The following is a 24,905-nucleotide window of genomic DNA, read 5'->3' as shown; positions in this document are numbered from 1 at the left end:
GCGCCAACCGATGCAATCTGTGTGGATATGAACTGTTTTAACTCTCGCTCATCTCACACTGTCAACCGTTCTGGATATTCCACAGCTGTGAGATGCTTGTCTCGTACTCAGGTCATACTGTATATGCAGCATGCACTTTGTTTCATAGAGTAAGTTTCACTGAATGAGGACAGCTGGTGCATGAGGAATTGTAAATGTGGTGTTTTCAGGAATAGTATCTCTCTCCCTCCCACTCAAGGAGATTGACAGCCTGGGGACTGTCTTTAATCCCATTGTTACACTACAGGGCTCTCCATGCTGCCTCAGCATAACTCAAGTGTATTCAGTGTGAGTCTGTATTTAAGCAATTGCGCCTGCATGTGTCCTTGTGCATCTAAGAATGTGTGTGTGTGTGCACTACGCTAATTAGTATAGGTGCATTTGCAATTGTGTAGGTGTGACTAAAATGTGAATGTTGCAGTATTACTTCGCCTCTGTAACATCCAGCTGTTCCTAGCATGGTGCCTTATTTTATACCACACATTTTAATGGCAGTCTGTCTGTCTGTGTCCAGACCAGAGCACCAGTCTATGCTGCTGGCTGTGACTCTGGCCGTGCTGCTAAGTAAGCAGAATGGTCAGGTACCAAACAGCCTTTCACAGCCGGTGGCCTTTTAGTCACAAACTAATCTCCTGATGTTGTGAACACAGACAAAGTAGTCCATCTTCAGTGGCTTTGTCACTCTCTGTTTTCCTAAATGCTCTCAGCTAATTATCAACTCCACCACATGTGGTGTTACGATGAGATTGAACCCAAAAAAATGTTCTAACTGAAGAAACATTTTGGAACCCTTTTCTCTAAGAGTGCAGACTTCAGACCCTTGATGTACACATAAGGAAAGCTCACCCGATTGGTTTATCATAATGGGCAGCAGAGGGGTTAAACTCACCGGAACGTGCCACACAATTATAATGTTATCGGAAAGAGGAAGAGAAATAACGAAAAGAGGGATTTGTCAGGGGTTCCTTTGAGAACCTAAACAAAAGGCCTGGGGGCCCCATTGTGAGGAACTCATTCAGGACATGTCCTCCATGGCACCATCTCAGGGGTATGTAAAACACACCCAAAGGAAAGAAAGCAGAGAGGTATGGAGGGATGGATGGAGTGAAAGAAGAAGGGAGGGGAGTTCAAACCCATCCATTTACATTAGCTAATTAAAAAGGCAACCCGCCAAGATTTTGATCTGAGGTGAAAGTGGAGGAAAGAGACTCAAGGGTAAGGACATATAGGACACACTGACACATGCAACATGCTGGTGTGATGACTAGCTACAGTTGTGACGCTGTAATGACGGTGGAATGAGGTGAGACGGGCAGGGAGACAGCTTAGGTCCAGGACAGCGGGTCCACTTTCAGACCCTCATGTCTAAACACACACAGTATGGACAGTAAGTAAACCACATTTACATTCACTCCGGTTTGAAGAGGATGAAAACAGGTGCACAATTTGGCACTGGGTACCAAGCCAATGCTTGGTAAATCTTTCTAAGCTTCTCGGGAAGAATTAATCCATAGAGTTTAACTGCATCCATGTAGCGTCCATCGCCTAGCAACTCCTGTACAGTATGTCTGAGGCGGGCTGGCTTTAATGGCGGTAGGATGAGCACTGCGGCAGCATGCTCTAATCCACTCTGTCCCCCGCAGAGCAGAGGTAGGTTAGTCGACTGTTACCAAACTGCCTCCCTCGCTATTATTAATGCACACTCAGCTCCATCAGTCAAGACCACCTTATTAAGACCTTTTTCTATAGAACTGACTCTTACGCTAGATATCTGGCACACTGACTGAATTTCCCCCCTCCCCCTATCCATCGCTCTCACACACTCGCTCCCTCTCTCTCCCTCTCCCTCTCTCGACTCCTCTCTTCTTGTCTCTCTCTATCCTACCCTCCTTATCACACTCCTCTATAGTGGATTAACAGACTGGATTAGAATCCTCTGACTCAGGGCGGATAGGGGATGGTGTGAAAGACGAGAAAGATAGATAGTGAGCGATAGGAAGAGAGAGCGAGAGAGAGAGAAGAGTGAGTGAGATTGCTAAGAGCATTTAATTGAGTGAAAGAATGCCACATTGCAGTTTTTGAAGAGCGGCGCTGCTGGTAAATTGTTACCAAATGGGCGTAATGACTTTTTAATGAAAAGAGGGTGGGGCAGTGGGGAGGAAGAGAGAAGCTGCGGTCATAGACCAGGGATTAGAATATACTATTAAGGGGCGGATTAGGCAACAGACTTAACCTCTGCCCAAGCCTTCCAGATATCGAACCTTACTCCACTGAGGAATTTACACTGTTTGGTGGATGAGCAGAGGACAAGGCCTTCTTGCTCTTTCTCTATTTGGTCTCTCTCTCCCTCTACTCAATTCAAATGTCTTTATTGCATGACAATAGACATATCACAAGGAAAATGCTAGGAAGTAAGACTGGGAAAGTGTGTACTATGAAGAAATTAAGAGTTCATTTCCACGACGCTATATCCACAAATGTTTTCATCAGAAAAGATTGCTTCTGGGTACCGTCATGTGTGTGTAAAATATTACTGTTCTCAGATTTTTCATTCATAGATTTTAGAAGTATATGAAAATGTGTTTAGCTGGAATGGAATGTTCATATCCTGTATATTTGACTGTGATACGTGGTTGTCTCACCTAGCTATCTTAAAATAGCTAAGTGACTTGCCTAGTTAAATAAAGGTTAAATAAAAACATTGAAATAAATGAATGCACTTAAGAGCACCTGCTAAATGAATAAAATGTCAATGGTGAATGTTCTACAGACAGATCTCATATACAGTGGCAAGAAAAAGTATGTGTAACCTTTGGAATTACCTGAACTTCTGCATAAATGGTCATCAAATTTGATCTGATCTTCATCTAAGTCACAACAATAGACAAACACAGTCTACTTAAACTAATAACACACAAACAATTATATGTTTTCATGTCTGTTTTGAACACACTGTGTAAGCATGTATGTGAACCCTTGGATTTAATAACTGGTTTACCCTCCTTTGGCAGCAATAACCTCAACCAAAAGTTTTCTGTAGTTGTGGATCAGACCTGCACAATGGTCAGGAGGAATTTTGAACCATTCCTATTTACAAAACTGTTTCAGTTCAACAATAGTCTTGGGACATCTGGTGTGAACCGCTCTCTTAAGGTCATGCCATAGCATCTCAATCGGGTTGAGGTCAGGACTCTGACTGGGCCACTCCAGAAGGTCAGGACTCTGACTGGGCCACTCCAGAAGATCAGGACTCTGACTGGGCCACTCCAGAAGATCAGGACTCTGACTGGGCCACTCCAGAAGGTCAGGACTCTGACTGGGCCACTCCAGAAGGCTTATTTTATTTTGATGAAGCCATTATGTTGTTGATTTACTTCTGTGTTTTGGGTCACTGTCCCGTTGCGTCACCCAACTTCTGTTGAGCTTCAATTGGCGGACAGATAGCCTTACATTCTCCTGCAAAATGTCTTGATAAACTTGGGAATTCTCTTTTCCATCGATGATAGCAAGCTGTCCAGGCCCTGAGGCAGCAAAGCATGATGCTCCCTCCACCATACTTTACAGTTGGGATGAGGTTATGATGTTGGTGTGCTGTGCCTTTTTCTCTCCACACATAGTGTTGTGTGTTCCTTCCTTCCAAACAACTCAACTTTAGTTTTATCTGTCCACAGAATATTTTGCCAGTGGCACTGTGGAACATCCAGATGCTCTTTTGCAAACTTCAGATGTGCAGCAATGGTTTTATTGAACAGCAGTGGCTTCTTCTGTGGTGTCCTCCCATGAACACCATTCTTCTTTAGTGTTTTACGTATAGTAGACTCGTCAACAGAGATGTTAGTATTGTTCAGAGATTTCTGTAAGTCTTTAGCTGACACTCTAGGATTCTTCTTAGCCTCATTGAGCATTCTGCGCTGTGCTCTTGCAGTCATCCTTGCAGGATGGCCACTCCTAGGGAGAGTAGCAACAGTGCTGAACTGTCTCCATTTATAGACAATGTCTTACTGATGAACATTAACGCTTTTAGAGATACTTTTGTAACCCTTTCCAGCTTTATGCAAGTCAAAAATTCTTCATCTTGGGTCTTCTGAGATCTCTTTTATTCGAGGCATGGTTCACATCAGGTAATGCTTTTGTGATTAGCAAACTTACATTTTGTGAGTGTTTTTTAAAGGGCAGGGCAGCTTTAACCAACATCTTCAATCTCGTCTCATTGATTGGACTCCATGTTAGCTGACTCCTGACTCCAATAAGCTTTTGGAGAAATCATTAGCCTAGGGGTTCACATTCTTTTTCCAACCTACACTGTGAATGTTTAAATGATGCATTCAATATAGACAATAAAAATACAATAATTTGTGTGTTATTAGTTTAAGCAGACTGTGTTTGTCTGCTGTGATTTAGATGAAGATGATGTCTAATTTTATGACCAATTTATGTAGAAATCCATATAATTCCAAAGGGTTCACCTACTGTTTCCTGCCACTGTAACTGTATTGGGGGGGAAATGCATTCATTCATTTTATATTGATGCCACAAATGCATACTTTGTACAGTTCTTTTAACCTAGCAGTGGCACTTATTTCTCTGAGAGTGAGGTGGATATGTAGCAATCTGCCAAAAAAAGTAGCATTATTTGTCTTTCTGAAATGAAACCATCAAGTGATAGATTTTAAACGAATACATGTCTATCATTGAGCAACACCATACCATGAACACAGACTGAAGAAAATCACTCCAATCTCTTCCATAATTTCTTTACAACAATAAAAACTAATTTACCAACATTTCTGAAAAAGGATATACACTGAGTGCATTAGGAGCACCTTCCTAATATTGAGTTGATCCCCCTTTTGCCCTCACAACTGCCTCAAGTCGGGACATGAACTCAACGTGTCGAAAGCGTTCCACAGGGATGCTGGCCCATGTTGACTCCAATGCTTCCCACAGTTGTGTCAAGTTGACTGGATGTCCTTTGTTTGGGTGGTGGACCATTCTTGATACACACAGGAAATTGTTAAGCATGAAAAACCTAGTAGCGTTGCAGTTCTTGACACGCTCAAACTGGTGCGCCAGGCACTTAAATATTTTGTCTTGCCCATTCACCCTCTGAATGGCACACATACACAAACCATGTCTCAATTGTTTCAAGGCTTAAAAATACTTCTTTAACCGCTTTCCTCCCCTTCATCTACATGGATTTGACATCAATGTGACATCAATAAGTGGTCACAGCTTTCACCTGGTCAGTCTGTGTCATAGAAAGAGCAGGTGTTCTTAATGTTTTGTACACTCAATGTACAGTGTAAAGTCCCCCTCCCCTCCTCCTCTCTCATAGGATTCCCCTGTATCAGATATCTGTCCTTGGCTGACCCTCAGACTGTCTGGACGCCAGAGGAGAGCTACTGGTAAAAATCTGTAGTTGACTTGTTTATTAAACTGCCTCTCCCATGCTCCTGGCCAGTCTGAGAGGAGACCACATCACAGTGTGTTGAGTTAATCAGCCTAAGGAGGCCTCTAGGGTCCATGACCCTACCACCGTAAGATCTCATCCCCAACCACAAGACCCTGAGATAACACCCTATTTGGCTGTACAAGCGTCATAGGATCAACTTCTCAATGATGATCAGATGAAGGGCTAGGGATTCAATCAAACATGTACTCTGGAATGTTTGATTGTATTACGGGAAACCCGCACTGGGAGAAATATCTCCTTTGAACTTCGTACACCGAAAAAAAGGCTATCACCACCAAACGGGATGTTGAACCAAGATTACATCATAATACCTGTATTTTTACATCCATGTTTCAATCTAAAATGAGATACTTCACACACGCGCGTCAGGTGTGTCTACAGAGAATGAGTATCCTGCACAAGGCCATAAAAGCAGTATACAAATCTCACCTGGGGATTATGAACCAGTATCCCCTTAGGTCACAAGCCTCTACCCTAACCACCACTATGCCATTTAACAGTATCCCAGTCTGAACTCTGACCCCAGACAGATAAGACACAGAGATAAAAGAGCTGTTAACATGCTGCTGTGGTGAACAACACAAACAACCAGCAGGTCAATAAACCTGCTATAGGGTAGTGATCAGAAAAATGTATGATGAGGGCAACGTTCCTTGTTATTTTGGATGGGGGAGTCTATCGTAGACTTTGTCTCTCAGTGGTCGAAGAGCACCTTTGGCCAAATTCAGCCAGCCAGCCAGTAGCATGGCTAATCCTTTGTTTGGTAAATTCATATTAGACTGGCACTGGTGTCTATATAAGGTGGCATGTATAACTTTTTGTTTTAGATGGAAGGAAGTTACCTAATTGGTTTACTGTAAGTAATGAAGCTTGGGTATGCTGCTGGGATCTGGCTTTATTGATGCTAATGGTTAACCAAGAGGTTGGCATGACCAAGAATCTAGCCAAATAGATACAGATACACAGTGCTAGGCAGTTAACATGGAGTTCTGTGTGTATGCAAAGGCATATACTGAGCAAAAATATAAAAATGCAACATGCAACAATTTCTAAGATTTTACTGGGTTACAGTTCATAGAAGGAAATCAGTCAATTGCAACAATTCACTAGGCCCCAGTTTATGGATTTCACATGACTGGGCAGGGGCACAGCCATGGGTGGACCTTGGAGGGCATAGGCCCACCCACTGGAGAGCCAGGCTCAGCCAATCAGAATGAGTTTTTCCCCACAAAAGGGCTTTATTACAGACAGAAATACTCCTCAGCACCCCCATTATAACACATGGGCAAGGGTGCAGCCATTGGACTTGGGAGCAAGGCCCACCCACTGGGGGAGCCAGGCCCAGCCAATCAGAATGAGTTTTCCCCCACAAAAGGGCTTTATTACAGGCAAAAAAGCTTTTTGTGCGTATGGAACATTTCAGGGATCTTTCAGCTCATGAAACACGGGACCAACACTTTACATATTGCGTTTAGATTTTTGTTCAGTATATAATAAATAGAATGGACATTACTATTTAAAGCAATTGTCAAAATGTTTTTATGCCACACGTCCATTTCTGATGAGTCAGTTTCCAAGCGGCAACCAGTTTTCCTGCAGCAACAATAACCACTTCATATTTATAATGACACTTCTACAAAGTCTAGCATGCACTTTACTGGGCTGCCATGACAGATGAGGTCAGAGGAGTTTCAGATGAGATGGACAGAGAGCCATATAGATTCTTCCCTTTCTATTTCTATGAAGGGTGCTATCTGGAAGCGACAAGACTCAGGAAGTCTCTGTTCCCTTTCAGACTGCGATACTGGCATCTGTTGTTTTCAGGGGACTGAACTCATGTGCAGATGCCTGAGAATGTGCTCACTTTTGGTCCCTCTATTAAAAGCTTCTATGAAGACATGTAATTCACTCCCCTTCCTGGAACCAAACAGCCTCAGAGACTCAGACACAACTAAACTAAACAGGAAAGGGAGAAACAAAACTCACAATGTGCCTGAAAAACATAGTTTGGAAATGGGTTTGTATACACAGTCCAGACATTTTTGTAAAAAGCAGTTTTTGTCTCAGTAATCAGTTCTGCCAAAATGTCCATGCTAGTGCTTCAGTGTTGACATCACACACCGGAAGTTCATTATACCGACTTCCTGTTTCATGGATAAGGCAGTGGAGCCAGAGGAGAGCTTGTTAAACTATTTTGTTCAGTCTGACTGACTTAGCAGACATTTTAGGCATTTTTTCTGTCATATAACTGGATATGTAGTGAATGTAGGTTAAGTAAAGAACAGTGACAACCCACTGGGCAAAGAAATGGTTGAATCAACATTGCTTCCATGTCATTTTAACACTAAGATTCAATGTAATGACGTTTAATCAACGTGGGAAACTGATGGATTTGTAAAAAGTCATCAGCGTGACAGAATTTCGGCTTTTTCCACCCAACTTTGAACCTAAATCCAATGACATGGTTACATTTTTTGTTGATTTCAAGTTAGTTGACAAGTCAACCAAATGTAAATCAAAACAAGACGTTGAAATGACGTCTGTGCCCAGTGGGAATTTGAACCATAGCCCTTCTACTAACTATATGACTGGTAACTATAGCATGGATGCTGTAAAAATAAATGTTTATTAACTTATAACAAATAAAAAGTTCAATAAAACAATGTTTAAAAATGCATTAAGACTGTAAATACATTCATCATGTATTGCACATCATGCAGCTCATAACACTGAATCAATTCTAAAATAAATGATATAGCTCTGTTTTGATGTGTAGGCCCACTATTGCTCTCCCTTAAGTAACTCATTATCCACAGAGTGTAGTCATAAGTTATTACAGCCAGACAATAACAAGCTTGGCTGATCCTTGTTCCGGTTGACTGAATAGCGTTGGCTGTGTCCTCTCCTCTGTTTATGTGTCATGTATTCTTTTTGCCGACACACTTTCAACCGAGGGTGTAGAGAGAGCATAAAACCTGATGGAGAGAAGGGTTAAACCGTGTGACGCCAGCTCACTGAAGCGAGATCAGCGCAGTCTAATCTGAGGTGTGAATAAGTGGTCAACTAACCTCAGAATGACATCACTAACTAATGATGAGACAGAAAGTCATTAGTGCACAAAGGATTCCCAGAATACCACACTAGAATGACCTGCATACAGAAACTGAAGTTGAATCTGAAAACAAATGTAAACGTGACACTATTGATATAGTTTGAAATTTACGGGGACATATACCAGTGGTCCCCAATGAGATTATGTTCCTCAAATTACATATGTAAACAATCAAAAACCATTGTGCAGTCGGCCTCTATTTGAGTTCATCAAACTAAACCAAGGTGTGTCGGGCAGGAAGGGCTGTCCTTGCGACATCACAGGAAGGTCCCCTTGGCATGCCATAACAGAGTTAGTGGTAGTCAGCATGTGGACATACACTGGGAGAACAAAGCCCTTTTGCCTTTGCTTGCGACACAATCGGTCTGCGGAAGCCCAGGATCTCCTTCAAGTTAACCCTGTGTCGTGCGTGAAGAGCAGAGGCTTAATGGCAGTCCCTCTGTTCTAGGAGAGGAGGAAGGGGGGGGTCTTATGGGAGAGAGTGTGCTTGCTCCTGTCCGCTGTAGCAGAGAGAGAGAGGCTGAGAGAGACGAGCCCTGGTTAATGGGCCATAAACAATGCTTGTCTGTTGTCTTTCTCATTTCAGATGACATCAACAGCTTAGAGTTCATCTAATGATGAATTAAATATCCTCAGAACGACCTTTGTGAACAAGCACGGTCACCAGTCTCCATAGCACGTATGAGTAACAGTAAAAAGAGTGATGGAATAGCTACACTATGAAGTGTCACAGCTTGATCAGATCGTCAATAGCAACATGGGGAGTCTCTGCCTAAACCCCCCAAAAAAGGAGTGAAGTTAAAGGTATTCACTGTCTAGACAAAAAGTCCTCCTCCATCTCCTCTTAGGTCATCTAACAGAGAGAGTGAGTACGAGGGAGAGAGAGAATGAAACAGGGATACCTAGGAAAGAGGGAGAGGCTTGGAGGGGAAAACCCACGAGAGCAGGAGGCTGAAACGAGTGAAGGAGAAAAAGAGAGACCTAAGTGAGAAATAAATGGGCCTGGGATGAAGGGGGGGGGGAGAAAAAGCAGACAGATGGAGAAACGGATACAGGGGGAAGAGAGAGAGCCCCAGAGAGAGGTAGAGAGATAGAGAGAGTGATGTGGCGAGGAAACAAAAGAGGAGAAGAGAATACCTGACACAGCGAGAGAGCCTAGCAGGTAACTGGATTTCAGCGTGTATTGATGGAGGAACAAAGAAATAGAGAGCAGACAAAGAACACAAAGAGAGATGGAGAAACTGGGGAAGAGAACTACTGCATGTGTTTAGAACTGTATCCTAAGGGTTACTAAATGTATTGGAAAAATACATTGAGTGTGTGGATCCATAGTTCTCATCTTAGTGTGTATGTGTGTGCATTCAGTACGTGCATGCATATGTGTGTGTGTGTGTGTGTTTGTGTGGCAGCAAAGGGGAGGCATGGATATAGTATCTTTGTGCTGTATGTGTGTGGTAGCAGGGGAAGGTGGTCATTATAATAGCGTGAACGTGTCCATCCTTTGCATGTTCCTGTAAGTGAGGAGACTACAGACGTAGGATCTTAATTTGAGCTAGTTTGCTACACCAGGAAAATAACCTTGCATGAACAGAAAATGTGGATCATAATTCATGGAAATATTTTGTAGGGCAAATCAAGCCTTTTAAACCTTGAATAACCTACAAGTTTGCATTTAAAATTTGCAGCAACAAAAGAGTGATCAAATAAAGATCCTACATCTGTATCAGAGACAGATGGCATCCATCATGAGGCTTAGTACACTATGACCTTGATGATGCGAGGCGAGCCCACACAGTTATGTGGGAAAACAAATGTCTGCCCCCTAGTTAGCACCTGACTGTCCCAAGGGCACATTAATAACAAGTACAGCTACACCCCCCCCCCCCCCCCCCCCCCCCACACACACACACACACACACACATGTAGGATCATAATTTGATCACCCTGTTGCAGGAGAACTTTCCTGCAATGCTAAACATTTAAAACTTGAAATGTATTTGAGGTTTAAAAGGCTTCTGAAGTTTGTAATTTCCACTTAGAAATTTCAGACCTGATTTTCCCTTTGCGAAAAACATATCAACCCCTACAAAAATGTCCATTCATTATATCTACATAATAACTCACATTTCCTATTGTTGTAGGATTATTTTCCTGCTGTACCAAACTGGCTCAAATTAAGATCCTACATCTGTACACACACATTTTATACACACACACACAAACTGACTTATGGAACAATTCCTTACAAAAGGTACGGCACTCATAAACAGTAGAGAGAGAGAGTTGTTGCCCAGTAGGAGTCCACATACCAGTGTTTTATGGTTACAACTATTTCCCCTAGGTCTTATTTCTACCACTACAACATAAAATAACAGAAGCATCTTAATCTGGGGAAATCTGTTTTCATAATCAATAAACATATTTAATCCTTAAAAAATGTTGCTAACTATCAACTAAATCAAATCAAATTTGATTAGTAGAGTGAAATGTTTACTTACGAGCCCCTAACCAACAATGCAGTTAAAATAAAGATAAGAATAAGAAATAAAAGTAACAAGTAATTAAAGAGCAGCAGTAAAATAACAATAGAGAGACTATATACAGGGGGGTACCGGTACAGAGTCAATGTGTGGGGGCACCGGATAGGTAATATGGTAATATGTACATGTAGGTAGAGTTATTAAAGTGACTATGCATAGATGATAACAACAGAGAGTAGCAGAGGTGTAAAAGACGGGGGGATGCAAATAGTCTGGGTAGCCATTTGATTAGCTGTTCAGGAGTCTTATGGCTTGTGGGTAGAAGCTGTTTAGAAGCCTCTTGGACCTAGACTTGGCGCTCCGATACCGCTTGCCGTGCGGTAGCAGAGCCGCTGGAGTCTGACCACTTTTAGGCCTTTCCTCTGACACCGCCTGGTATAGAGGTCCTGGATAGCAGGAAGCTTGGTGCAGCTGTAGAACATTTTGAGGATCTGAGGACCCATGACAAATCTTTCCAGTCTCCTAAGGGGGAATAGGTTTTGTCATGCCCTCTTCACAACTTTCTTGGTGTGCTTGGACAATGATAGTTTGTTGGTGATGTGGACACCAAGGAACTTGAAGCTCTCAACCTGCTCCACTGCAGCCCCATCGATGAGGGGTGTGCTCGGTCCTCTTTTTCCTGTTGTCCAAAATCATCTCCTTTGTCTTGATCACATTGAGGGAGAGATTGTTGTCCTGGCACCACACGGCCAGGTCTATGACCTCCTCCCTATAGGCTGTCTCGTCGTTGTCGGTGACCCCAGGACAAAACATAAAATGGAATGCTCTTGGTCTTTGTTAGCCTACTAAACAGAGGAATCTGGGTATTTAGGGTTACTGCTGTTTTCACTGAACAATATTCCAGTTTAGTGCACCGCTTCAATTCAAAATGATGATCCCTGAAAGAAGAGTGCCTTTTTGTCTGTCTGTGATGAGAACGGAGGAGAGAGGAGACAGAGCTCAGATGGTAGGCCAGGTCCTTTCAGCTCCAGCTGTGATAACCATCTATGCCCAGACAGTCATTTCAGCATGGTCAGAGAGAGCCATCACATGCTTTGTGCTAATATTAATTTATATTAGTGATCGGGGGAAAAAATCTATGCAGTTACATATTGCAATATACATTTTGGACAACATTATATCAATATTTGACTCTAGCCCTAATTTATAGTCTCATTTTGTGTATTTCCCACTGATAAGTATGACTAGATAGGTTTTCACTAGTAATCCTTCTATTCAGATCAGTGCTTATGAAAGCCAGGATAATGTGATGAAGCTACAGTATTTCAGTCTGCTGGGTAATTACTGTAGCAGACTCAACCCAGTAGCAGCCACTCAGGGGGAGTGTGAGGGGGGCACTGGGGCTATTGACTGGTCATCAGGTTCACACAGGGTGTTGTTTGTTTTAAGAAGCTCTCTGATGAGTTCACTTCCTGTGACTCTGGCTTTAGTTAGTTTGGGTTCTACGCCTGACCCCCACTCAGTCACCTCTAGTGGGGGTTTCACAAAGGCAATGCTAAGACTCCAAAGAAAACACCTGTAATAAAATGCTAGCTATTGCAACACCCAAACCCCCTCCCTACACAAAGTCCTTTACCTACAGACTACTAAGCACCCCTCCACCTATCCTTATTTCTCCTAAATGTTTTCTTTCCTCCAGCTCTTTTGTAACTACTCGCTAGCCTGACAACTGAGTCTTCCCCCCCTGCTGCATGACCGCCGAGAAGAAACGAGCATGGCGTTTGGCTGGAGCATGTGGCCGAGTAGCCAGCCAAACCTGTCGCTCTCCTCTTCCTCAATCTCTAATCCTCCTTCTCTCTCACTTTCTCTCCTCCCTCCACATGTGATTGGTCCATTCCCCTGCCAGTCTAGTCAACAGCTGTGAGGTGAACCCATGGTCTGTTACCAGGCTGACTGGAAGAACGTTTTCACAGCCCCCTAAAAGCAACACTGTTGACACAGGTGCAGTCACACACTGGTGACCACAATGACTGTGTGTGATCTGTCGACAGAAGGTGAGATGGTGTGTCCATGTGTTTGTGATTATGTCTCTGTTGGGTGTTAAAGTGTGTGTTTGTAGTAGTAACCCATGAACACAAGTGTTTGTGTGCGTGCATGCATGTTGTATAGTGTATGGTCTGTTTGTCTGGCTTTTCACCCTACCGACACCCTACCCACCCCAACTATAACCAAACCACCCACTCTCTAATTCCCTCTGCCACATCCCCTCTCTCCCTCTCCGTTCCTTTTTCTAATTTACTTCTCATTCCTCTCATATTACAACCTTTGAGAAAGCCATTGTGGAGATGTGTGTGTTAGTGAGGTGGGCAGAGAGGGAGGTGCTGTATGGAGGGAGAGAGCAAGAGAGGGTGAGAGAGCGAGAGGGGGGGGGCAGAGGGGACAGGTGAGGTGCTTTGCCAGCATCAGTCACACACTAGCCTGTCACCGGATCCTTGCTGTCCCTAGAGCTCTGAAAGCACACCAGTTATTATATCACTCTATTCGCACAAATAGAGTGAAAAAAACATGCTACATTTACCTGATCCTCATTGGTCTGTAAAAGCTGGAAGAGTTGAAACCAAGCATGTTCCCCACCAAACACAAAGAAAGGCCTTGTTCATTGATACAGGCCAATTGTCTTCTTTATGAGGTAATTCAGGTTATAGGATTTGAACTAGTAAATCGGATAACCAATCAATAACCTTCAGCTGCTCCTTTCTACCCAGACCTCCCTTGGCCTACAAGCCTACAGTCTATCATCCCAAACACACCTTTGCCCAATCCAAACCGTAACCATTATCCAGTAGGCCTTGGACCAGCTCTCCATCTCTTTCCTCTCAATGACTTTAACACCACTTCTCACTCTCACTAGGGAGCAAGAGAACGTGGCCCGAGATGTTGATGTTTATTTCCCATTTTCTCTTTCATTCTCTTCCTCTGCCCTTAACCTTCCCTCTCCATTTTGTCACATGACTGAGCGGTTCAGGCCCATTAACTGGGCACTCCTTACTCCTGGGCCTGCAGACATATGATGCATGCCCACTTTATGAGTCTGAAGAATGGCCCCTCTACGGCACTGTCTGAAATGGAAGCTGATCTAGTACTGGGCCCATATAAAATACCATGAATGGAACCAACAGGTCACCATTTAACCTAAATAAATAACCATTTGGAAGCCTACATGCCACTTTGACTAGGTAGAACATAATTTAAAAAATATATATATTTGGTTTAAAGATTAAATAATGACATCCGCTCACTTGTTTCCCTGCTTGTCTGGTGGTCTTTCAGCATGTCACACACAGATGTAGGATCTTAATTTGATCATTCTTTTGTTGCTGAGAATTGTTCTGCACAACAGGAAATGCAAAGTTGTCGTGTATTCAAGGTTTAAAAAGGCTTCTAAAGTTAATGTGTTCTACTTAACAAATGTCAGACTTGATTTGCTGTAACAATTGTTTTTGCATCAACCCCTAAAAAAAAGGTATGTTCTATCCATTGTAATTCAATGGTGTCGGTCTGTCTCCCTTCATTGGGCTGCAGATCTGAAGAAGGAAAGGTTACAGGTCATAAGTCATATTGGCATACCGGGGGGAGTGAAGAGTGAGGGTTAGATTGCAGGTTTCTGAGGTCACATGATCAAAGGCTTCGTTAAGATTAGGGAGCTTATGGCCTTGGGTTTAAGGACAGAGCGCAGTGTGTCAGTCTGGAGTGTGTGCGTGCACGCATTTCTGTGCGTGAGAGTGAGTGTAGGTATTCCATTTAGACTCCCGGCTATTGTTCCTGGAGGCACCGACCACTGGAGCACATAATGAGACTACAACAGGCTGATCAAACAGACACTCCTCGCCTGTCTCAAACAGATATACGACAACACAAGTGCCCAATGCCTGCCTACCCATTGAGCAACCCACACAAATGAAACACTCGCCCTCAAAATGTGATTACCAAAAAGGTAAGGACTGACTCACCTCCTGTCTTTCTGACTCACCCAGACACTTTCAGCCAACTACACATCTCATAATATTAGTCTTCCAGGTAGATTTAAAACTCTGATATACGAAATGGCAATAACAAAGCCCTAAATATATAGAATATATCTAAAGTAACTTCGGTGTGAAGTGAGTTATTGGCACAGCAATGAGGGAGAGATGATGTGGTTAAAGCCCACCAGTCAGAGCCATTCCCCAACTGGTACAATGGAGACCCTGTGACAACTGACAAGAGAGCTTCCTCCCTCTTTCTCACACACGCACAATATCATTCTCTATCGTCCGCTATCCCTTCCCAACCTCTCCGATTCTCCCTCTCATTCCATCTCTTTCACTCAGACCCCATCTCTCATCTTCCCCCAGGGCTGTATATGTCACAATCCCTTCTCTGTCCTGCCCCACATTCTACCCAATGATGTGCAACTTTGCTGGGGTGCATAGGGTCCAATGAACAGCAATGAAACCCCCAAGAGAAAAGAAAGGGTTGGGTTGTGAAATGCATGAAACATGGGATTTCTGGCTGATCTGAATGTATGCCAATGCCAAATCTCTCTCTCACACATACACACAGACCAGAAGTGTGTGTGTGCGCGTTTGTCTGTGTATGTGTAGACATTGAGCCCTGGGGTATTTCATATGTGACTGTCTGGCACTAGGAGTTTGTATTGGCATGTGGCTCCGTGTGACTATGCATGCCAGCCCTCATGCCTTTCCGCCAGTCACATCTGCTGGCATGTGTGTGTTTGGGTCTGCTTGTTCTAGTGGGGGTGGGGGTCACAACACTGAGATGCTAAATTAGCTTTGGCCAAAAGGCTGAAATCCCACAGTCAGGTTGTGGCCTTCCCCATTAAAGGTTAACCAAGCAAAAGGCTACACAAGACAGAACTACATTGACACTTGTGTTTCCATAGGAACTTACCTGTAAACATCTGAGCTCTGACTTCAATCACACACAAAGCAGTGAGATAAGGTGTCATAGTATACACACAGACCAACCTCACAGTACACATCACACAGAGATAGTAGCACACATTCGCTGTACACACACACACACACTTTACCTTCTGATCAGGAAGCAGTAAGATGAATTAAAACTGCTGCAACGGTAGGCATAAAGCAAGAGGAGCATATTACAGCTGTATAACCTGTCAAAGACCAGGAACACAAGACAACAGGTTATACACACCCTCCCCGGCCGCAGAGAGAGGAGGGATATGTACTATTGCCATGTTCTAAGACTATAAAATAGAGCCAAAATATTTCATGCATTAAAATGATACTATGGGGACGTTGTGGAAGATAAGAGCTGGTCCAGATCTGGATCCAAAGTGGAGCAGAAGAGAAGGCTGGAAAAGGGAAGTGAACAGATCATGTGGACTAAACGGATGCTAAACTTGTAGAAATGTTTCTGATTTAAACAGGTGTGAAGGGACAGTAAACAGCATGACCACACGTGTTTAGTAGAACTCAGACACAAGACAAGGAGTGATCTGTAAACACAAACACATTCAACGTTCTGATCTTTTAGCCATACCATACACTCAGAAAAAACGAGATTCAAAAGGGTTCTTTCGACTGTCCCCTCTGTGGGAAGGGTTCTACCTGGAACCAAAAATTGTTCTTCAAAGGGTTCTCCTACGGGGACAGTCAAATAACCCTGTTAGGTTCTAGATAGCACCTTTTTTAAAATGTATTTGAGAAACTACCTTTTCAATTTGGATATGTCAGTATCTGTGTGTGACCTAGTACTCTGCAGCACATGACGGCAACACACATCCACAACTGTGCTATATTCCACTCTTGTCACTTTCAGAGTGCTTGATACAATTACTGCGAAACAGAGACAATGTATCCTTATCATCATGCTGCAGCAACCAAATCACATGGCGAAGACAGACAGAGCCCGGGAGACTTATAACAAATCCAATGATTATAAGAATAGGCTATAGGCATCTCTTTGACGTATAACGTTGTAGAGCATTTGCAACGGTATCGCTCAGAAAACAGTTGAACAATATTTAAAAAATTTAATACGTGTCATGTGTCTAATAGCATAACTGCATCGTATTGCAATTACTGTTCGACATATTATTGATCCGTAATATTCCGTATAGTCCACGACTAGACCAATGACACACACACTCTTGCGGTTTTCCCCCCTCCCCCAAGCGATTTCCTCTATCACCGACAACATGTTCGGGGTCTCAAGCTTTGGCTGCTGTGCCGCACTATGCAACCCTTTTGCCAAGCGATATGTTTTTCTATGATATTCAAGGTGCGGGACAAACATTGACAAATAAGACAAAAGCATTAGCCTTAATAATAGTCTAAATCATTATTAAAAGGTTGTTTCATTACATTGCCAGTTGCTTCCATACAAAGCAGGAGTCCGAGAGAGCGCTCTCGTTTCCCCCACTCATCTTGGTATACCCGGGATAAGTAAATGGGGGATTTTCAAGTAATTGCAGTATTTTACTCATCATGATCTATTTAAATAATAAACACATGTAGGCTATTATACATGTTAGAATAACCCATGTTACAGAACTATTGATATAGGCTACTAGTGGCCTAGTATTGAACAGTTATTTAGCCATATGACTATTCACTCACCCGTAAATTGATTTCTTTCATTCTCTCTTGACGCGTTTTTGGCAGCGGTTCAGTGACACGGGACATAACGAGGACGGGATCAACAGAGAATGATCCTCAATTTAAATCAAAGGTGATCTCCTATCCTTCTCTTTCCCTTTATTACAATATTTTCATAAACGTTGATAAAATGACAGTTAGATGTTTCCAGTGGAACAGGCGGCGTCAGATAATAGCGCATGGAGGGCGAATCCGTTAACTTTTCTCCATATGTCGGAGTACGCGCCTCGACGAACAACTGAACAGTTTCTCATGCAGGAAACTCGAACTCAGCACTCAGGAGGAGGAGCGAACATTCAGAGCAAAACACCCCCTTTCATTCTTTTCACCAACCACAGATGAGTATTGAGTACTTAACCCGCCCACTGGGTAAAGAGACGTAATCAAAAGCCAATAATCAGATTGTGGCTATATTTTTTGAACCACACCTCTAGAGGTGAAGGTTGCTTGGTGTGTAAACCTAGGCTTCATGTTTAGGGGTTCGCTAAATGAGTTGTGCCCCCGTACAGTCTATGGTTGCCCCCTATGGTTTACTGTACATTTACAGCACATTTCAGATTGTGTGAAATCTCCATTATTAAGCTGCGCAATTTGAGCCACATAATGTGAGTTGGCCTGTTGACGTGGCAAACACATCATCGTGAAAACCTCCCATTTGGGCAATGCATGGAAGAGGAACCATCTGTTGGGAGGTGATGCCTTGAAGGCAAAATGTGGACTGGAAATGGTTCATGTATTTGGGAATATAACAAGGAAAAGAGAAGAATAGTAAAGGAATAGATGGACTGTTATGATGGAGAGAAGGAAAAGAGGGAGAAGGGGGAGAAGGGCGGGTTAATCAAGGAGGCACTTAAGAGTGACCCGGGGCTAAATTTAGAGAGCAACAAGAGAGGAAAACGCCCAACCGTGCACCCACAGCCAATGGATCTCTGTACAACTCTGTCCTCCAAACTGCAATATCACACCATTCCTTCTCTCTAACAGGACTGTGCCTGTGTGACCTTGCCTCTTCATCCTCCCACTTGTTTTCAGTCTCTTGCTCTGCTTTCAACACCATTTCTACTTTACTGGACGTTCCCCGTCTCCACCTCTCTGAGCATGCACTATGTATTATCACTCTCTGTTTCTCTTTCTTCTTCTTCTCTGGTTCAGTTGAGGGCTATCTTCATCCTTCCTTCTCCACTGTGATCCTCTCCAGCTCCTTCTCCATCTTCTCTTCATGAATCCTCATCTGATACCAATTGCCTTCCGACATGGCCAAACACACACGTGTGTGCATGCAAGCGTGAGTGAGTGCGTGCGATGCCTGGCAGCACTTGGGTGGTATGATATGAGATAGCAACACAGGTGTTGGATACAGTACAATACTTCTATTGACCATAGTCACCCAACATCTCACACACACACACACACACACACACACACACACACACACACACACACACACACACACACACACACACACACTAACCCTCTGAAGAGTTATTGTGAGGGAGACAACAACGCCTCACATTACAGGGTGAGTGAGAGAAAAAGTGTGTGTGTTAGATAATGAGAAAATGTGTAACAGCGTGATGAGGGCGACAGTATTCCCTTTCAAAACAGAAAAGAGGAGCACGTCATTTAGCGAAAGAGTCCTCATAAACAGTTATAAGCATCTATAACATGACATCCCCCTTCGCATAGTTTCCGATATGACGAATGTAAAACAAAGAGAGCGAGGGATAAAGAGAGTGACGATGGGGAAGGGACAGAGGAGAGAGACGAAGAGCAGTTAGTAGTGAACATGTTGGTATGATAGGATATTAGACGATATGGAAAGGATGTGGTGCGATAGGGGGACAGCTTTAATCAGGAAGGGTATATTTGCTTGGCTAATACTCTCTGGACCTCCGCAGGCTTCTTTATGGGTTTCATATCCGCTGTTCTGCCTGCCTCAGTTTGTTTAAACTCCTACTACCTCAGAATGGACATTTGGAATAGAGGAGATAAAAGTAGAAAAGAGAGAGAGAGAGATGGAAAGAGGGAGGTAGAATGGGGGATAAAGAGAGGTGAAGAGAGAGATAGAGAGATGGAAAGAGGGAGGTAGAAGGGGGGATAAAGAGAGGTGAAGAGATAGATAAAGAGATGGAATGAGGGAGGTAGAAGGGGGGATGAAGAGAGATGAAGAGAGGAAGCAGAGAGAGATTATCAGACACTGTAGATGGGAGGGAGAGGGAGAATAGAAAATGATGGAAAGATGGAGGAAGAAGGGGATATATGAAAGGGTGAAGAGAAAAGCAAAGGGAGAGAGATGGAGTGGGGACTGTAGAAGGGACGGCAGGGAAGAATAACAGAAAGGGGTGCAAGAGAGAGAATTCGCAGAGAAGGGGAGGCATTGAGAGCAAGGGAGGAAAATGGGGTGGGATTGAGACAAATGAACGGAGGAGTGGGGGTGGAGTGATGGAGAGAGGGGGGGGGCTGGGGAGAGAGGGATAGCGGAGGAGAAAAGCCGGCTTGCTGATGCAATCCTGCCACCCGAAGCAGTAACTGCCCAGCTGGGAAAGAGAGAGAGATTAAGCTAATGGAGAGAGAGAAAGCAGGGAAAAGAGAGGGGGAATGAGGAATGAAGGGAAAATAGAGGTGTGACTTTGGCCAAGAGCTATTAAATACCTATTTTTTTAACGTAAAACTGTTAAGTACATTCACTGTTAAACACAGAGAGACACACACACACACACAACACCAATAAATGATGCTGAGCACACACACACTTCCTCTTTCTCTCTATGGGACACAGTGGACACACACCAACAAAACCCAGATATATGTTGTCCAGATGCGTTTGCTCTTAAGCGAGGTACGTGTCAATCTACAAACATAACTTCCTTCTAACTTCCTCCTACTCAACAAATATCAAATATAAAAATATAAACGCAACATGTAAAATGTTGTTCCCATGTTTCATGAGATGAAATAAAAGATCCCATACGATGTTCTATACGCACAAAAAGAGCATTTCTCTCAAATTCTGTGCACAAATTTGTTGACATCCCTGTTAGTGAGCATTTCTCCTTTGCCAAGACAATCCATCCACCTGACAGGTGTGGCATATCAAGACGCTGATTAATGATCATTACACAGGTGCAACTTGTACAGGGGACAATAAAAGGCCACTCTAAAATTAGCTATTTTTTTTACACAACACAATGCCACAGATGTCTCAAGTTTTGAGGGAGCGTGCAATTGGCATGCTGACTGCAGGAATGTCCACCAGAGCGGTTTCCAGATAACCATAAGCCACCTCCAATTTGGCATTACGTCCAACCGGGCTCACAATCGCAGACTACTTGTAACCACGTCTGTCACGTTCTGACCTTAGTTCCTTAATGATGTCTTTGTGTTAGTTTGGTCAGGGTGTGAGTTGGGGCGGGTAGTCTGTTATTTTTTCTATGTGGTTATATTTTTATGTGTTTGGCCTGGTATGGTTCTCAATCAGAGGCAGGTGTCGTTCGTTGTCTCCGATTGAGAATCATACTGTTTTCCCCATTTTGGTTGTGGGTGTTTGCTTTCTGTTTTTGTGTCTGCACCAGACAGAACTGTTTTGGTTGTTCTCTGTGTTTTGTTAATCAGTGTTCAGTTCCATTATTAAAAGTATGAACATGTACCACGCTGCACCTTGGTCCTCACCTTCTTCCACCTACGACAGCCATTACAGAACTACCCACCAACCAAGGACCAAGCAGCGTGGTATCGATCAGCAGCGTTCTCTGGACTCATGGACATGGGAGGAGATTTTAGATGGCAAGGGACCCTGGGCACAGGCTGGGGAATATCGCCACCCCAAGGAAGAACTGGAGGCAGCTAAAGCTGAGCGGCGGCGATATGAGGAGGTAGCACGGCAGCGCGACAGACACGAGAGGCAGCCCCCACCCCCAAAAAATGTGGGGGGCACACGGGGAGTGTGGCAGAATCAGGTTGTAGACCTGAGCCCACTCCTCGTGCTTACCGGAGGAAGCGCAGTATTGGTCAGGCACCGTGTTATGCGGTCAAGAGCACGGTGTCGCCAGTATGAGCTCATAGCCCGGTGTGCTGTAGGCCAGCCCCCCGCAAGTGCCATGCGAGTGTGGGCATCCAGCCAGACCGTGCTGTGTCCCGGCTCAGAGTGTCTGGTCTCCGGTACGCCGTTTCGGCCCAGCTTATCCTGCGCCGGCTCTGCGTGCTGTGTCTCCGGAGCACTGGGAGGGTGCAGTGCGTCCTATGCCTACGCTCCGCCCGTGCCAGGCGAATGTGTGCATTGAGCCTAAGGGAGAGGTGCGAGTAGTATGCACCAGATCTCCAGGGCTCACCCACAGCTCGGTTCAACCTGTGCTTGCACTCTGGATGGTCAGGGCTAAAGTGGTCATCCAGCCTGGAGGAGTGGTGCCAAGGCTGCGCACCAGGGCTCCAGTGCTCCCCCACAGCCTGGTCCATCCGGTGCCTCCTCCACACACCAGGCCTCCTGTAGGTCTCCCCAGCCTGGTGGGTCCTGTGGCAGCCCCACCCACCAGGCTTTCTCTCCTTCTCCTCCCTCCAAGTTCTCTCTCCAGGCCAGAGCCGCCCGTCTGTCCTGAGCGGCCAGTCAGTCAGGAGCTGCCGGAGCCGCCCGTCAGTCAGGAGCTGCCGGAGCCGCCCATCAGTCAGGCGCTGCCGGAGTCGCCCTTCACTACGGCGCTGCTGGAGACTCCCGCCTGTCCGGCACTGCCGGAGTCTCTCGTCTATTCGGGCCCGCTGTTAGGGTCCCCAGTACGAGGTCGGCGGTGAGGGTCGCCGCTCCCAAGGCATCACTTAAGTGGGCCAAGACTATGGTGGAGTGGGGTCCACGTCCCGCGCCAGAGCCGCCACCGCGGACAGACGCCCACCCAGACCCTCCCCAGGTTTTGCGGCCGGAGTCCGCACCTATTAAAAGTATGAACACGTACCACACTGCACCTTGGTCCTCACCTTCTTCCACCTACGACAGCCGTTACGTCAGCCTAGGAACTCCGCATCTGGCTTCTTCACCTGTGGGATCATCTGAGACCATCCACCCGGACAGCTGATTTATTTCTGTAATAAAGCCCTTTTGTGGGGGCCTATGCCCTCCCAGGCCCACCCATGTCATGTGAAATTCATAGATTAGGGCCTAATTAATTGATTTAAATTGACTGATATCCTTATATGAACTGTAACTCAGTAAAATCTTTGAAATTGTTGAATGTTGCGTTTATATTTTTGTTCAGAGTAGTAGAATACATATTTGTACAGGTACACTCTTAGAACGTTTTTGTTCTATCTAGAACCTGAAAAGGTTCTTTGGCTGTGCCCATAGGGGAACCATTTGAAGAACCCTTTTGGTTCCATGTAGAACCCGTTTGGGTTGCCTCTGCCCATAAAAAACAACGTCCTCCCTGGGCAGCTTTAAAAATAAAGTAAAAATGTGTTTGATGTCTTCTGTGACCATATGAATAACCCCTATGATGTAACAGCAATGATGAGATAGATGTTCTTCTTGTCTGTTTTTGTTTTATTATTTCACTGCCATGCTGTGTTTAACTGTGTACGATCTTGCCTCGCCATCTTGTCTCAAGAGGACCACAATTGAAATAAGTCCCAGATTCTATTAGGTTATATAACAGCCCACTTTTATGGGCTGTTTTTTTTTAAATTGTCAAATTAATAAGCTGGACTAAATACATGTGGAACCCTTTCCACCGAGGGCTCTACATAGAACCCAAAAGGGTTATACCTGGAACCAAAAAAGGGTTTAACCTGGAACCAAAAAAAGGGGTTAACCTTGAGCCAAAATGGATTATACCCGGAACCAAAAAAAGGGTTTAACCTTGAACCAAAAAGGGTTATACCTGGACCAAAAAAGGGTTATACCTGGAACCAAAAAATTATTTTAACCAGGAACCAAATGTGGGTTTAATCTTGAACCAAAAAAGGGTTCTCCTATGTGGACAGCCGAAGAACCCTTTTTTCTAAGTGTATGAATAACAGACTTGTGATCTTGTAATGTGTTCTGTTCTCAGCTCCCTCCAGTCTGAAAGACATGACATATTATCATTATGAGAGTACTGGGCTTAATCTAAAGCCACCAGATGTCTCTGTCTAACATCCATAGCCAGATCAGCCAGCTCTATACAACACTGAGGTCAGTAGAAATAAGACGGTCCTGTAGACACACAGCAGAAGCACACAGGACTGATTCACATTCCAGAGTATGCTGACTTCTTGAGACGTCACATGTTATAGTGAGAGAGACAGAGAGACTGAGGGAGAGAGAGCTCATAACTGCTGTAGAGAGGAAAGGTCTGGAAAAGTGAGCTCAGTCTCTTTCTTTCTGACTGCTGTTCTTTCACTCTTCTGGGTTTTCTCCCTTGTTGTCTCTTTTCTGTCTTATGGTCTGGAGTCCAGGAGCCACTAAACATACAGCACCAAGGGTGTGGACAAACCCCACATACCTGGTTACACCACATCTCACACACACACACACACACACACACACACACACACACACACACACACACACACACACACACACACACACACACACACACACACACACACACACACACACACACACACACACACACACACACACACACAGAGAGGCTGGATGTTGTTTCAGAAATAGCTCCGTCAAACAGGGCCAGCAGCTATCGGTCTCTAACAGGCCGTCGGAGGCGATGGTATCATCGCGTAAATGAACTAATGATCATCAAAATCACAGCCACGCCCCTGTGACATCACTGAGACTTCTAATCAGTTGAGATGGAGGGCACAATCTGGCAACCCCCATGATAAGGACCTCTAAGGAATCTGGGATGCACGCAAGAGTGGTCAGAGGGGCTGGTAGGGCTTTTATGAATTACTTTTTTTTGTCTCCCTTGTTTTTAGTTTTTTTAAATTATTGAACAATATACAGACAAGAATACATCAACTTGATGTATACGAGGGTGTTACATGTCAAAAGAAAATATACAATTGCCAAAATGTGTGATGATGCATACTGCTCTTTGGTCGGGCTTATTAGTAGGACAGTAATCTGCTAGTTATGCTAGTTATGAGACGTCCGTCTGTCCACCAGAGATTAGTAGGACACAAAAAACACACAT

At 44.2% G+C, this 24,905-nt stretch overlaps 1 protein-coding gene across 5 annotated transcripts in view; it reads right to left on the bottom strand.

The window, feature by feature from the left end:
- arhgef2b (rho/rac guanine nucleotide exchange factor (GEF) 2b) overlaps positions 1 to 24,905 on the bottom strand; it is a 54,307-nt gene that overhangs the window by 15,256 nt on the left and 14,146 nt on the right. Inside the window, exon 1 of one of the 5 annotated variants that reach the window (XM_031788784.1) lies at positions 17,749 to 18,031. The exons of the other annotated variants lie outside the window; for them this stretch is intronic. Within the exon in view, the coding sequence (XP_031644644.1) occupies positions 17,749 to 17,814 (66 nt within the window). The 5' untranslated portion in view covers positions 17,815 to 18,031. Of the gene's footprint in view, positions 1 to 17,748; positions 18,032 to 24,905 lie in introns of those variants that run through there. 5 annotated transcript variants of the gene reach the window in all.

The sequence above is a fragment of the Oncorhynchus kisutch genome, linkage group LG2 (genome assembly GCF_002021735.2).
Source record: "Oncorhynchus kisutch isolate 150728-3 linkage group LG2, Okis_V2, whole genome shotgun sequence".
Lineage (NCBI taxonomy): Eukaryota > Metazoa > Chordata > Actinopteri > Salmoniformes > Salmonidae > Oncorhynchus > Oncorhynchus kisutch.
This window is presented reverse-complemented; position numbering and strand designations above follow the sequence as displayed.